Source organism: Geospiza fortis, unplaced genomic scaffold (genome assembly GCF_000277835.1).
Source record: "Geospiza fortis unplaced genomic scaffold, GeoFor_1.0 scaffold130, whole genome shotgun sequence".
In the NCBI taxonomy this organism is placed as follows: domain Eukaryota; kingdom Metazoa; phylum Chordata; class Aves; order Passeriformes; family Thraupidae; genus Geospiza; species Geospiza fortis.
This window is the reverse complement of record NW_005054300.1, coordinates 14,983,694-15,000,112: the sequence shown is the minus strand read 5'-3', so window position 1 is coordinate 15,000,112 and position 16,419 is coordinate 14,983,694. Positions and strand designations below refer to the sequence as shown.

General features: G+C 37.3%; 1 protein-coding gene across 1 annotated transcript in view; it reads left to right on the top strand.

Annotated features, from left to right (window-relative positions):
* DLG5 (discs large MAGUK scaffold protein 5) overlaps positions 1–11,302 on the top strand; it is a 61,775-nt gene extending 50,473 nt beyond the window's left edge. Inside the window, 10 exon segments of the mRNA XM_031062190.1 lie at positions 389–553; positions 928–1,111; positions 2,042–2,190; positions 2,494–2,664; positions 2,987–3,183; positions 3,885–4,028; positions 4,215–4,342; positions 5,101–5,210; positions 6,972–7,081; positions 9,450–11,302. Of these exon segments, the coding sequence (XP_030918050.1) occupies positions 389–553; positions 928–1,111; positions 2,042–2,190; positions 2,494–2,664; positions 2,987–3,183; positions 3,885–4,028; positions 4,215–4,342; positions 5,101–5,210; positions 6,972–7,081; positions 9,450–9,553 (1,462 nt within the window). The 3' untranslated portion in view covers positions 9,554–11,302.
* The last annotated feature ends 5,117 nt before the right edge of the window (positions 11,303–16,419 follow it).

Below are 16,419 nucleotides of genomic sequence, written 5' to 3'. Positions count from 1 at the left end.
CTCTTCTATTTAGGCATAATCCCTAAATATACTAACATAAAATCCAAGATGACTTCTTCCTAGGATTATAAAATTTTAATACTTCAAGTATTTTTTACTTTTTTTCTTTTCCAAAATCATAATTTCCAATATTAATTACAGAAGGCAAATGACCTGGTGAAATTACCCATCCTATTTTGATGCATGATCACACTTCAAAAGAGAGCTTTGTCTTTCTCATAGACTTATGGTGAACATATGTTTTTTGGCATGCCCGTTTGAGTTACAGGGTTTGGGTTTTATCTCCGTTATTCTAAAATTGACTTACAGCCAAATTAAAAATTTTGAGTGGAAAATATTTGGCATTAACCCACCAGTCTTTTCTTCTGATTTTTTTTCCCTGTCACAGTTCTCGCTTAGAACCTGTGAGTAATCATTCCACCCCCCAAGGCAGCGGAGCTGCAACGCCTGACAATCATTCCGTGATCGACACTGTGAGCGAGCAGGATGAAGGGACAATGACACCCCCATCCAAACAAACCACTCCAACTACAAGTCCACGGAATTCCTTAAGGTAGAGAGGGAAACCTCTGTCTTAAAGGAAAATAAATGGTCAGGGTGGGTATGAAGGGTATTAAATCAGGAAGTGTACTTCTGTGAATGCTGTGTCTGGTTGAAATAAGTCAGCAGAAAAGTTAAGTGGACCCCAGGACAGAAATGTACATGTTTTCAGACTGTTTCTGACACATGAGGTCTGCAAGGAATGAAGAAAGCTTTCTGCAAGATTGGTTTAGTTGGAAAGGTGCTGTTTGTTGTTGAAGACTCTGTCTGTAGGTGACCTATTCTGAGTAATATTTATAAAAATATATATTCTTCAGATGGCAAATTGATTTTATGCATGGCAAGTTTTTCAATTCTAGTACATGTGTTATTTCTTTCTGTTGAAAGGGGCCCTGTGGACACAAACAAAAGGACCCCTGAACCTAGAATTGTTGTTGTTAAAAAATCCCAAGTTGATCTTGGGATCCAGATATGTGGTGGAAACCTGTATGGAATATTTGTCTCAGATGTAGATGATGACAGCCCAGCAAAAGGACCTGATGGACTGGTCTTGGGTGACATGATACTTGAGGTAAGCACTTCAGAAATGTCTGCAGTGCACTGACTAGTGGTTGGGATGGCATAAAGAGGGAGGTGCCAAGTGCTGTGCTGTCCCACAGTGTGAAATGTTCTGTGAGTGTGGAGTTCCTGCCCCAAAACCCAGGTAAGAATGGTCAGAGAGCAAACTTGAATTTTGGCTGCAGCACATGAGGAACTGGATGATGTGAACCTGGAGTACTATCACTGCTGATAGCACAGGATGCCCCAAAGTTGGAAGGATTCACATATGTCTACCTGTTATTACTAACAACTGCTCCCTTCATCTAAATGGGAAGCTCTGAATCCAATTGCTGTATGTAGGAGAGAGGCAAGGATGTGAAAGATACTGTGAAACAGAGAACAATATTGGTCTTACCACTATGAAATTCTAAAGAGAGTTTAGGGAAAAACAGGTATTGTGTCTTTGACTCTGCTTTCTGTATCTGAAATGAGAATATTTATCTACTTGTCAAGACTGTTAAGGTGATAAACACAAACCTTTGTGAGCTTTTCAGACACAAGTGAGCACTGAGATTCTCCTTTTGAACTTCTAGTATCCAAATTTTGCTTTGTAATCATGTTTGACTTCCTTCAGACCACTTGCTATCCCTAAAAATACTATTTTTTTTCAGTGTGCATTTTATGATTCTCAGCTTACACTTGGAACACTTTCTCAAGAGGTGCTCTCTCACAGTACCTGTCTGCTGTTTGCACTTGAGTTTTCTGTTTTCCACGCCAATGTCTCAATCTCTTGCTAGACATCTTAAGGTGCAAACTGTACTTGAGTTTCAAGTGACAAGACATATAGAGAACCTGCAAGTGAGAAAAACAAACTAATTTTGCATGTTTTACAAGCTCAGCTACTTCTGTGGCTTGTTAGAATACAATTTCACATCTAAAGGTTTATTTTTGTGTTTTGCAGTATGGGTCCATTGACATGCGAAATAAAACAGCTGAGGAAGCTTATCTTGAAATGTTGAAGCCTGGGGAAAATATCAAAATAAAGACTCAATATAGGATAGAAGAGTTTAATAAGATAAAAGAACTTCCTGGAGATGGATTCTACATCAGGTATTTGAGCATGACTGGTAATGACAGCAAAAGGCTGTTAGGATAATATGCTGACTATCATATGAGAGAGAGGGGGAACATAAATTTTGCCATGTTTTTTAAATTTGAAATTTACTGATTTATCCAGCTCTTCCCTCGCAGCAAATACACAGTCTAGTATAGCAAGTCTCTCTCTCACTTTTCACTCATGTGTTCCTGAGATGTAGAGCATGCCACTAATCTGTTAAGTTCTTTCAGAAAAGGTGTGTTTTTCCCTTGAGTTGATGGAGACCAGTTGCAGAACCTGTTTGTCTTCCTTTCCAGAGCACTTTATGACCGTGTGGCAGAGATGGAGCAGGATTTAAGCTTTAAGAAAGATGACATTTTGTATGTGGATGACACTCTACCACAGGGAAATTTTGGTTGTTGGATGGCTTGGCAGCTAGATGAGAATGCTCAGAAGCTGGAAAGAGGACAGATTCCCAGTAAATATATGTGAGTGACCGAGGTTACAGGATGCATCTTTAACAAGTATTTGTCTTTACAAGTCTGACTAGTGAGATGTGGTATAAAAGACTTGCTTCTGTTCTTTCTGGAAGATTGTAATACTTAGAGATGTAATTTTAAGGATGGCATACTTTAATATACATTGAATTAAATATATTGCTGTATCAAGTTGATTTTAATGCTGCTGAATAGTAAACTAGAAATGACAATGTCCTGGGGCACATCAGGCACAGCATCACCAGCTGTGATACTGTCAAAAGTATTAAAAATATAACTTTAAGTAGCAGCCATTTTGTCTGTTTTATTCTAGGATGGATCAGGAATTCTACAGGAGACACAGCATGTCTGAGGCTAAAGATGAAAACAGTTCATCTAAGACATTGTCAGCAGCAGCAAGGAGGTCATTCTTCAGAAGAAAGCATAAACATAAGCGCAGTGGTTCCAAAGATGGAAAAGATTTATTGGCTCTAGATACAATCAGTACAGACTCAATTCCTTTCTTGGATGGCAAGTACCTTTGCTATACTTGGGAGGGCTTTGCCTTTACTTCTCTTTCATTTTTAATCGGGTGTAGCACAGCACAACAAATAATGTTACTTTCTAATTGCTCTGAATACAAATGGCGATCATTATCTCTAATAAGAATTTTTTTTTGTATTAAATCACAAGCCAGTGTGTTTCAAAACATTTTCTTAATTTCTTCCTGGACCTATTAGCGTTACTATTTCATTTGGAGAGGGAGTTTCTTTTTCATGCATGGTTTTGATCTTCCTTTCAACTATTTAACTTCAGTCCAGGTTGCTTAGTCTAGACAGAAATCCTGTGCACCATTCAAAATCTTCACTTTTATTTCTTCACTCCTTTAGAAAAATCATGTTGGTTATAATGCTTACTACCTTGTAAGAGCTCAACAAATCAAGCTAGAGATATCAAATATTGTGTATTGTTGACAATTTTAGGGATGATTGGGGAAGGTAAGGAGTTCCGTTTTTTTAATTGAACAATAGGTTCAGTTAGAAAAATGTCTAGTTGCAACTGTCAAGTGGAAAAAATTCAGTTATGACTAAACGTATTTTGTATTCGTCAAGGGCCCTTTGCCCTCCCTTGCAGAGGAGGTCTTCTCATAATTCCTATAAGGATACTTCTACTTGTTTGAGGAATGCCTGGAAATATATGCTTTTACAAATAAATATCTTCTGTGTGTGTAGATTCTGCAAGTTTGGCTTATCAGCGTGTCCAGAAAGTGGACTGTACCTCCCCTAGGCCTGTCCTTATTCTAGGACCTTTGCTTGATGCTGTGAAAGACATGCTGGTCAAAGAATCCCCTGGAAAATTTTGTAGATGTCCTCTTGGTAAGTATGCAAATACAGCTGTTTTACCCATGCTTAGAATACACAGCAGTAACATCTGTATAAATCAACAAAATGACAACACGAAGACGGATAGCACCTCGAGAATCTGAATTTGCAGACATTGTCTTCTTAGCCTTATCTGTGCCTAAGGAACAGTAATGAAAGGGGATCTCTTGTGTGCAACAGAGGTTATGAAAGCTTCTCAGCAAGCCATTGAGCGAGGTGTGAAGGATTGTCTGTTCATCGATTACAAACGGAGGAGTGGACATTTTGATGTGACAACTGTAGCTTCAATAAAAGAGATAACAGAAAAGGTGAGTCAATTTTAATGCTGTAGTTCTTTGTACAATTTACATACTTATATTGCGGGGTGGAAATTATGTTAGCAGTGCCATCCTTTAAGGTATTCAGAGAACTGTTCCCCAGGCTGCTAAATAAAATAAAACTTACCTTACTTTTGCATGTGACTGTTTAAAATGAGCTCACCTTTATAGAAATAGAAATGTTCTTATTCTTTTACAGTATTACTAAATAAAGTTAGAAATAATGTTCTTAAATTCCATCCTCTATCACCTGCAATAAAAGGATTTAATTTTTTAAACTATTCAGTTTAATGCAGTCATATAGAATATAAACATCATCATAATCCTGGAGACAGATGTTACCTGAAGTCTGTTCACTGCTTACAGTTTTCAGTCAAACCACATGGAAAGTCCTATTAACACTTGTGTTTGCTCATGATTTCTGAAAGAGAAAATTAATAGGAATATTTAAACTTTGAAAAAGTGTAATGCATATATTTCAATCTAAGTTTTCATGTCATAAGTCCTTCAAGTACATTTTTTTTCTATCAATGCATGCTTTTGGTACTATGAATGCAATTTCTTGCAATTTTTCATCTTTTATCTTTTGTTGTAAATCCTTTGGGTGCAAATTGCTCAGTAGTCCCAAAATGCTATATGTATGGCAAAACTGTTGGGTTATGATTTAAGTAGGGGAAGAAATGGGGGATTTGCATGTGTGCTTGTGCTCTTTAACTGAATGAGTGTTTTGCATTTACATTTGATCTTAGGATTGTCATTGTCTGCTTGACATCGCTCCTCATGCCATCGAACGGCTCCACAGTGTTCATATCTACCCTATTGTAATTTTTATTCGCTACAAAAATGCTAAACAAATCAAGTAAGTCTGTGAGGGGTATAGTTCAGGGATGTTTATTCTACCTTAAAATAAGTCTAAGTTTACCTTTATTGACTATTTCATCCCAGTCATCTTAAATCTCTTAGGACAGCCATGGAGATTGGCTCAGTTGGTCAGAGCCTGGTGCTGATAAAACCAAGGATGTGGGTTCTATCCCTGTATGGGCCACTCACTGAAGAGCTGGGCTCAGTGATCCTTCTGGGTCCCTCCCAACTCAGAACATTCTGAGATTCTGTAAAACGGGGAAAATAGTCCTCCTAAAACCCACTGGGAGGTATATGGTCTTAACTTCATTTGGGTTGCATGACAATTAAGTGAATCTATCAAAGAAATCCATGGAGACCAAACTGAATTTCCTCTAGGAGGATCTTTCCTGCCAACCTTTGTGGTACATTGTAAGACTGACATGGGTGAGATCCATTGATGTAGTAACTGTGACAAACAGCTGTTCTTCATCTTCTTAGAAGGGTCAAGAGTATGGGTGCAGTGCCAATTGATTCATAGCCTCAGCTTTCCCACCTTCATTCTCCAGTAAACAAAGCAAGGGAAGTCCCCTTTTGCCACATAGTGCATATACTGTGGTCTTCTCAGGCTGTGTTCTTTCAGTAATTGTGAAGTTCCTGTTTGAGTATAGCCAGGAACAGAGCACAGGACGTGCAAATGCCAGTCCCTCCCCTGATGTTTGAAAAAGCCTTCACACATTTTGATAGATTGATTTGGCAAGAAGGGAAATAATCTCCCAGCATGAATATTGAGGAACATTTTGCTAAGAGATCTTATACTTGTGCTGTCTTTGTATCTAAAGTTGAAGACTTCTTATATTCTTAATCTGTAAGTAAATTTGACTACTATCTATTTCATAAAGAAGATAAGTATCACTACTTTAAAGTAGAAACAGGACATAGAGCAATGAGGTGTATTTCATTACCACTATAGGATTGTGTGCTTAAATGATAAATGGAACTGTTATGTCTTGACCCACTTTGGAAGTGAAATTGTGACCATTACAGCTGTTTCCTTTTTTTTGGAAAGGGACAATGGTCAAACTAGTCAAGCAAGGGTTTCTGGCAGTCATCAGTATAAGTTTCAGTGGCACATTTTGTCTGCCTGTTGTATGCACCAAAAGGTTGTCCAAACACCCTTTTCGATATAGCACAAGCTCTGTTGGCATTCTCTGAAATGCGCCACAGCAATGATAGGTTAGTTTAGTAATTATGTTTTTAAATAATTATTTTGGCATTTGTATTTCTGTTTTTTCATCTTTTATTTTCAAGAGCTTGTATAATAGAAAAAGAGTAATTTCAAAAATGTGTCATAGATATGATAACATGGAAATACTGTATTTACTTGGTGCTCAATACTTCACAAGTCCTTATAAGAGTGATACTTGTGCCCAGCTTTGTGTAAGGAGTACTGGCATGTATATGAGATGATGATCCAATTCATATGAACTGCAAAAACTTATATTCTTTCTTCATCCACTGCCTCCCAGTCTCTGAAACTTTAAAGAAATATCGTCTTGGTCTGAGAGCAAATAAATTTGTTAGCACTGAAATGATCCTGATGACTGTTGATGCTGCTGAGACACAGTAGATGGCACTCTGGGCCTAGGAGTCTACTTGCATGTGAATTAGCCGTTCCTATTTCCCCAACTAGAGGCACTCTTTTCAAGTCCATTAAAGAAATTACTCTTACACAAGGTGTTTCTCTTTTTTTTTCTCTTTTGCTTGTTTTTTTTTCCAGAGAGCAAAAAGACCCAATCTTCTTGAGGGACAAAGTTACACAAAAGCATTCCAAAGAACAATTTGAGACCGCTCAAAAAATAGAACAGGAGTATAGCAAGTACTTTACAGGTTAGTATTTAATAAAACTTTCAGTAGGAACACAGTGGTAATTTAATCCATTTGCATTTTAATTCAAAAGATCAATGTCCTTTCAATGAGCACCTTGGTTTTTTTCATTCTGCCTTCCCTTTTGACTAACTCATGTTCTCTTATTTTATTTTACCAGAAGGGGAAATGTCAAGATAGAAATCTCCTTTGTTCTGAATATTAGAATCTTATGATCTAAAGAGGTTCTGAAAAGGTTTTATTACTAGCCAGTAGTATAGAAAGTGTGGTAAAGATTTGATGATTTCACATAGTGTTGTCAGTGTTATACCATGTAAGGAGTAGAAGGGTTTTCTAAATTGTAAAAAACAACAGAAACCCCTGGTAGTTTAAACTAACAAATTATGATTTCCAGAGGTCCGTTCCAACCTCAACCTCCCTTTTGTAATTGTGTGATTTTGATTTGTGAGACGTACTTTAAATGTTTCAACAATGAAAAAAAATGTCCAAGGTCTCTTGAGCACGCTTTGGAATTTGGAATAATTAAATTCAACTTTAGAAGCCTTTTTAACTTCATAAAATTATGAAATCAATCTTGGATTGTAGTATTTTGTACTAGAGAAAGAAAACCAAACAATGTTTGGAGATTCTCTGGTCATTTCAGAGTATATTTCTATGTGGTTCCACATATCTAGAATTTTATCCCCACTCTTTTGAATGTATCTTGATGTTCGTGGCAACAAAATTTAAATAGAAGAGCAAACACCCTATTAGCTAAAACCTAACTTTTCATCTCCTGAACAATGGGATTCTTACAGAAATATTTTGAGGCATAACTGCCAAGTGCAGAGAGACAAAAGGGTGTGTTTAGTTTAGAGCTCTCTCAGTGCATCCTGAGAGAAGCCATGTGTTCTCAACAAAATGTTATATAATAGCCATACAAACGTTTTTTACGTGGTGTATACTAAACCTACAGAGAACTTGACATGCACATGGCCAAATTACATCACCACATGTTATCTTCTGCTTCTTGTTTAGGCATTTGTGTCATTTTAGTTTGAGCCTGACAGTGGAAGGGGCACTCAGTCTGAGAGAGTCTTATATGTGTCTTCTCAGATGCCCTGTGGGAAGGGCCTCCTTCTGTTGGTGCCAGTGTGCAGTGGGCTCCAGCTGTCATCAACACTTCCAGATGCTGGTAGTCAGAGAGGGTTGGTGTTCAAATTGCACTGACATTGAAGTTTGTTGAAGTTATAATACTGTACATGAAATGAGCCTGTAGATAGTATCTAGATAGATATAGGCATGGTTTATCTATTAGGTTAGTCATTGAGCTATAGGTCATACTCTCTTTAACTACTTCAGGGAGTTCAGTTTTTGACTAAGGACTTTGAAGCTGGCTTTGTTTCCTATACCAAGTTGTGAACACAGTGTATAATCTGAATCACTTCTTGCCTGCCATTTGTCATTTTTCATAGACCTTTTCAGTTACTGTGTTCTGTATCCAAAGTCACCTGACATCATTAACTGTAGTATATATTGCAGAGCCAGATATTGTATATTTGTGTGACATCGTATTTTCTCTTCTCAAAAAGAAAAATTATGCCTTAAGCTGTGTAAGACTTTCCATAATTTTTCAGCATTAGTGGTAGCTGTAGCCAGAGGCTTTGCTGGCTGACATATTTCTTAAGTCAAAAAGTTCCTCCATTTTTAAGTATTGAAGACAGTATGTTCTCCTCTCATGTGCCAGTGGCATTTTACTTTTTATGTTTAGCAAGGGTGGAATAAAAGGTGTTCATGTGTCTTGTGAATTGATTTTCTGGGAGTCGCTTGCTGTTGGTGTTTTGTTCCTTGAATCTGGTTGACGATAAGAATTGGAGTAGCAACCACTGCTGTTTTATTTAGCTCAGTGATCTGTGAGCTGCTCATAATTTACTTCTAATATTTGTAAATAGTGTCTAGTTGCTACAGCTATAGTCTCTATGTATATTACCCCGTAAATATAAAACTCTTAACGCCACATGTTGAACAGAGAAGGTTTATTATAGCAGGTTCTGACCATCTTTAGACTTAAACTTTGCCACCTGATGCCTCTGAAAATAGTACATGGAGGCCACTTACAAAACAGTTGTCTTAGCTGATTATAGCCATCAGTTCCTTGACTTCCCTGGATTGTTTTAGGAGCTAGCAAAGAAACTGTGTGTTGAATGCTTGACCTCTTTGCTCTGTTTATTTTTTTTTAATAGAGACATTCATCTGTCAGATACTGAGTTGACTTGCTTTATTCTGATCTGTTGATAAACACTTCGGAGATAAATGCAGAAGACTGTTCTTGGTAATTACTCATAACTGTTTGTTCCCATCTCATTTGTATGCGGGGTTTCTTTTTCTGCAGGCATTGTCCAGGGAGGAGCCCTTTCAAGCATTTGCACTCAGATTATGTCAACTGTCGACCAAGAACAAAACAAGGTCCTGTGGATCCCAGCTGGCCCACTGTAGATTTATTTTGCTGTGAAACTACTTTCCAGATGTAAATAACCAACTAACTTTCTACCCAACGGACTCAGTTCATTTCTGTCTTTATAAAGATATCCATAAGTGATTTCTGTTTTGTGAAGGGGAATGATAACACTGAACACACGAGGACCTGACGAGGCATGTGGGAAGGGTAGATCATCACTTCACCGAGCTTGTCTCTCACATCGTACGTGTACACATGACAGGTTGTCACAAGGGTGGTGACCTGTGTGTGTTTGTCCATGAGTAATGAATTTAACAATGCTGCAAAACCCTGTAGAATGACACGTTTACAAAAACCTTTTCAAAGTATTTGGTTCTTGCTGTTTACTTGAATGTCTTTTTGTTTTGTTTTGTTCTTTTTTTAACTCTGTGTCCTTTCACTTAATGAGGTAACTCTCCAAAATGGAGTGAAATTTCTGAGAATGAGCGGACAGTTTATGCACAGTGTGACTCTTAGTTACAATTTTGACCATTTCTAAGCATATTGTTGACTTGACAACCAGGTAATAATGTGGGATTGAATCGGTACGTCTTGGGAGTAAGCTCAAAAGGAAGTACACTCCTACACAGGGCAGACCACTGTTTGTATCTTGTCAATGCTTGTCTGTCAAAGATATCGTTTCTCGTTTTATGCATGAAGCTAATATTTAAACATCATAATGTATCTAAGCAATCCAAGTTTAACTTGTGTTGACAAATAATAATTTTTGGTTGTTGGGCCTGGATTAAGTACAGGTGGGGTAGAGTTATAAACTAGGCCTAGCATGCTGTGTTCTGTCACTTTTAGATACTGTAAATATGGAAAGCTTATGTTGGTGCAATTTTGCAGGGTAATTCTTAAGCTTTGTACTTCAGTGTGTAGCATTCACATAGACTGTTTTTATTTAAGAGCAGACACAGTTTTAGGGCTTTGGTTAAAAGCCTTTAGAAAGGTACTAAATTGTTAGTGTTTTCACTGTCAAAAAATAAGTGATGGTTTAGTTTTGGTTGCAATACTTATTTACCTGTTGTACCAAACTCTGTTATATCGGTTCCCTTTTGTTTTTTTGCACTTCTGACTCCGTGTTCCTAACACAGGTTTTGTACCTGTTTCTTCTGTCTCTTGTGCCATGTTTCCTCGGTACTGTATTTTAATTGTTTTTAAAATATTATTTGAGTAGACCTGCTTCTCAGTCACTGTTTCTAACATTTCATTATGTAGGGTTCTAATTTTACACTACAGGCTGTAATTTTGCTTCTGTTTGCAGCTTTTATAATTAAAAAAAGGGATTCTTCTTGCACAGTTCTTCAAGAAAGATCTGGTCCTAAATTTAAATTCTGTTTTACAGTTGGTATTTTACAGTTCAAAATACTTTTTATAGTATTTAAGTAGCTATACACTATATACAGTATTCTGAACTATAAAAACATCTAAAATATATATAGTATTATACCATACTATTATAATACTGTATATATAAATTAATAAATATAAAATTGAATGGATTAATTAGTAGTTGAAGTACTTCTCATGGTGAGGGACAGAAGTTGTTTTTTGTTTATCTCAATTTTTTGTTTGTTTTGTTTGTTTTTTAAAGTTTTAGATCATAGTAGACTCCAGTGGTACAACTGAAACAGACAGGTACTGTTCTGACATGGATTTTTCTGTACTAAATGAAAATGTCACTTTGTATCAAAAACAAGTTAAAGAAACTGATTACTAAATAAAGGTCAATTTCTGTAACTTCACTTCTGTGTAACGGGTGCATAGAGCTCATGCTGGTCTTAACTCTGTTTAGTTGAGTCCTCCTACGAGGTTTGAATTTCTGACTAAAATCGGCATATCCACCTGATAGTTTCAAATATCCACCTTGAGAAGAACAAGTTTGTTTTCTGCTCTTGCCTATCCTTGGATGCATAAATACCAGAGATGTTCACAAACTGTAGGCCACGAGAAGTTTAGATGTTGGTTTGTGTTAACATTTTTAATGTTCTGGCCCATGGCTGTTAAGGATTTTGAATGGAAATGGAGTTGATTGGATGGAGGCTTTAACTGAAGAATGAGTCTATCACTGATATTTTCAAGGGATTGTCACTGGGGAAAAGTGAGAATATTAGCTCAAAGGCACATTGTAGAATTCTCTCAGTTTTTACATTTGTGACAGTCCAGTCTCTTTTGTTCACTGAGTTATCCAAAAGCCTAGGGAAGATAATTATGTACTAACTTTTCTGCTTATGAGTTTACCAGTTTCTTTATTCTTAGATGCCAGATAGCTTCAGCCTGAACCCAGTTTGTGGATGGACAAGTCTTGTAATCTGCATAACTAGTAATAGCCTTTAGTCATAAGGACTTGCACCTTACCTGCTCTTGAAAAAGCCACACCACAGTAACAGCATCTAATAGGGGATGAAGAAAATGAGAACAGGCGGGTTCTGGCAGGTAGGTAACAGCCATACATTGCATATCTTCTGATCACAACCAAGTAGAACTGAAGTCGTGAGTGAACACTAGGAGGAGATGCCTTTAGCTCAGACCAGTAGTTTCCTGATATACCATTTTCTTTTATAATATTACATGTCAGACATAGATTTAGCCCTTGTTCTGGAAAGAGTAATTCTGCCCAGGTGTTTAAATAAAGAATGTAGTTATGTGGATATTTTAAAAATAGTTGCAAAATAGTAATGTTAGAAACAAAAAGTCTGAAAATTTCACCCTTATGCTTACAAGCCACAGTTGGGCGTGTGTGGCTGCAGGTAGAGTTAACTAGAAATAAAAATCTTTGAACTTTATTTTTCCACAGGTAAACTGACATAAAATGGCTGAAGATACTGCAGCCCATATACATGATTTGTTGTTGACAAACATCTACTTCCTTTCAAACCTTTACATTCTGTTCACATTGACCTGAATCGCAGGGCAAGTGTTTGCCTGATCCAAAATTACCCTGTGACAGCTGCCAACCTCTCTGCCTCAGACAAGGGTTCTTTTTCAGTGCCTGATGAAGTTGGAGGCTGTATCCTAATCCTTTGTTGTGAATGCAAACATTGCCTTAAGCAGTCTTGAACAGCTCTCCTAGGTCTGTCTCTGGTGGATGTGTTCGTGGTTAAAATATCATCTTGTAATCTTTTCCAGACTTATGTTTAAGGCTCCATGTAATTTCTACATTTCTGTGCCTACACTTCACATGGACAGTTTCTGTTAAAATAGACTGACACTGGAGAAACATGCACTGGCTTGGAAACTAAAGAGAATACTATGAGAAATACAGATACCCAGTAGAGCAGACTTTGGTCTTGTGCAACAGCTAGTGAAGGCTCCAGAAGTGCAGCAGAAGCTGAACAGCAGAAAAAAGGTGCTTGGCCTCTTGTAAATTTTCTTAGGTTGCTGTGCCTGTGAGTGTGAGAGTTGCTTACTCATTTGATTGGGGTTTTTTCCAATGTAAACTTGTGTGTCATTTTGCTTAGAAAATGGCTGAAAAAGTACATTTTTTGATAAGATCTGGTAGTAAACTTTTTAGCTATTTAATTTGTCATTTCTCTTTGAATAAAAAGATAGGCTTTTGCTAACACAATGCAAATGATGTGAGCATGAATCCAAAAACCAAGTGACCAGGGGATCCTATTACTGAAGTGTGAAAGTACCAGCTTAATCTGGGATTGTTCAGATCTGTTTTAATAACAATTCCTTACAAGTTTTTGTAAGAGTAGTTGTTGTTTACAGTATCTGTAATTTTCGATGAGGACTGGAACTTTATATTTAGACAACTTCATCAGTTGTCTGTCTACATGGATCCTTTTCTTGAGGCAAACTGTGGATAAACTGTGGTTAGCTGTGGAAGCAAACTGTGACTAAAGAAATTTAAACCATTTTCAGTTCTGCAGTTATGTTGTAGACTTCCAGTGTGGAAGATGTTTTGGATTATTTAATTATTTTAAAAATAGTTATTTAGTCTTATTATTTAAGTCATTTAAAAAGCAGTGAGAAGAGGTATATTAAAGTTTTTTCAGATTTCCTTAGATCTCATTTAATTAAGCAGTTGTAATTAATTTTCCTCTACAAAATGCACCTGCTAAAGATGAAGAGGTTTTATCCTCTTGTGTGAAGTGTGAATTTCTAGGTGATTTTTTTAACACAGATGTACACACGGGTTTTTAAAATGAGTCTTTGTTCTAAAAATGTAGGAGGGAAAATGGAAGAGATAAAATAACTATTTCAAGAATCAAATCATAAAAATCTTAGTACTATACAGCCTAGTTACTTCATATTATGGTGAATTATCTGTCATCGATATGTTTTATTAACAGTACATCATATGCTGAATGTGTGTGTTCACTGAGATATTTTCTGTGTCTATCATATTGAAGAAAGTAGCACCAAGGGCTGAGGAAGCTTTCAAAGACACAGTATCTTCATTTATGACCCTTTTCCTTCACTGGCTCACACTATAAAGTGTCCAACAGCACTGCTGCTAGTGAAGAAAAACAAACTACCCGAGCCTGAAACAAGAACGCCCCCCCAGCCCGGCCAAACCCAACGCACGAAACAAAACAACTCCTTTCTCACCAAACCCCACTTCCAAAGTGTCCAATTTGGCTTTTTTATGACTTCACGTCCTTCCTGTCTTCCTGAAGATATATGAAAATTTCATATAAAAAGGAAGACAGCAGTTTACTCTTAATTTGCAAACATACTTCATATCTCTCCAGAATTAGAAACAGGTCTGTCAAAATGTTAAATTATTTTAACAGCTTGAAAAAAATCTATTTCTTGATAAAATCACACTTATATTTGCAATAGCTTTTTTTTAATTTAAAGTTTTTTTCAGTGCAAATGTTAATGACATTCCTTATGTAATATTCCCTGTGCCCTTCCTCTGAAGGCAGGGAATGATCAGCTTTCTGCAGATGATGACTTTGATCTTCAGAGTAAGTGACCCTTTTTTTTGCAACTTTTGTACCTCATTTTGCTGCAGATTAATCCTATCTTGTTAGCAGTAACAGCGATCGATTAAAATTATCTTTATTCCTTCATTTGACAAATCTGTTTGGTCCACAAATGCTTACCATTTGAGTTCAGCAGTTAGCTCAATCATCAGATTTTTCTAACCGGGTTGAGATGATATTTGTAGCCCACTGGGATAAACTTAAGGTATTAGGTTTCAAGCTTGTCTTTTTGGCTGGTATAAGAAATAAAAGGCTGAAAATGCTGCTTTGGTTTTTTTATCTAAATACGTGCAAAGAGTTTAAATGTGATTGTAAGTTTCATAGTTTTGTGATGAAAATAACTGTTAGTTATAACATTTTGAGAGGATAATTCCAGCAAAGTCAGCCAAAAGAACCTAAGGTAAAAGAGAGAAAATTGTCCTCTGCTGTGAAAATAGGATTTAAGACTTCCAGCCATTGCTCGTATCATTATAGTAACAAGTAGGTTTGTGATGCAAAGATGAGTAAGTGCAATTGCTGAAGAAACCAAACACATGCAGCTGAATTCTAGAAAGGTGATGAAAACTGCATGTCCTCAGCAACTGCCAGGGTTGGTCCCGTGGTGGCAAATGTGTATCACTTTTATCTGGGGTTGGCTGAACTGCATGGCCTTGGAAGAGCTTCTGGCTGAAAATATATTTCTAGCATTCAGATGAATTCTCATACTTTTATACCTAACTTGTGCTGCATTAAAAAATGTGTTGTTAATAGCTGCAATTATAATGTGATCTGTTGAAACCTGCTCTGACTGATTTTCAGTTCAATTATTTAGAACTCATTTGTCAGGGTGGTACCACATATTTCATGCTAGAGTGACTGTTTTACAGCGGCAGAATAATTCAAGTGAAGTTGTAAAAATCAATTAGACATCCTCCCCTCCTCCTGGCCTTTCCATGGCAGTTTCCCTCAGAGCTGCAAGTCTCGAACTGCCGTGAGTTCACTTGAGTTCCTGTCTGATGTTGGCACTACTCTACTGTCCTGCACAGTGATCAGAGCTGTTCCCTGACAGTGTGGGGTGAGGAAGCATTGAGTCTTTGCCTGCGTTAAACCTAGCAAAATGCTTCCAGTTCTGGCTCCATAGGGCAGTTCTGTGCCTTCCAGAGCCAAAATGGGATTTCTGATGGGCAATTGCTGCTTTTTCCTTTCAGTAGTCCTTTTTCTGCTATGTAACCATACACAGACATTGAGTTTTGTCAAGTGCTCTGTGAAATTGTTCTCAGATTAGGAGTGAGTTGTAGTTTGTGAGAGCTGTGTTGTGGATATATCATGAGCTTTCCCCTTCTTTTACTGTTACATGTGGCTTTAGTTTCCCTTTGCTTTATAGTCTTTCTATCACACTAGCAGATAAACCTTCTTTCAAGGTGTGTCCCTTATCCAGTGCAGCCTTTCCTGTTTGCCCCATTCCTTGCTTTATGCTTCGCTTACACATCTAAACTCTCAAATTTTTTTTCCATTGCTGATGCAACCTAATCCCTCCCTTCCTCGCCCTGTTATCTAATGCTAAAGTATTTTGGGACATTATGTAAAGTCTGTTTGTTTCACAAAGCATACTATGTGGTTGTGTATTAATCACTGGCTTGATTTTAAACACTTCTTGTCCTCACTGTTGATGGTCTCGTGAGCAGCAGTGGCTGATCCACTCCAGCATTCAGCAGGCAGCAGTTTCAGGTAGTTTTAGCAAGGTCTGCATGTCTGCAGTTTCTGAAAGTGATGCCTTGCTATGTTTCCAGCAGTGTCAGCAGTACATTTGTAGCAGGACATACTTGGTAAGCCACAGAAGATAACTTGAGAAAAGTCCACAAACCTGCCTTAAGATTTTGTGACCTCTGCTGGCTTACAGAGGCTTCAGTCTTTGGATTGGTTTGGATTTCTCTCTGCACTAT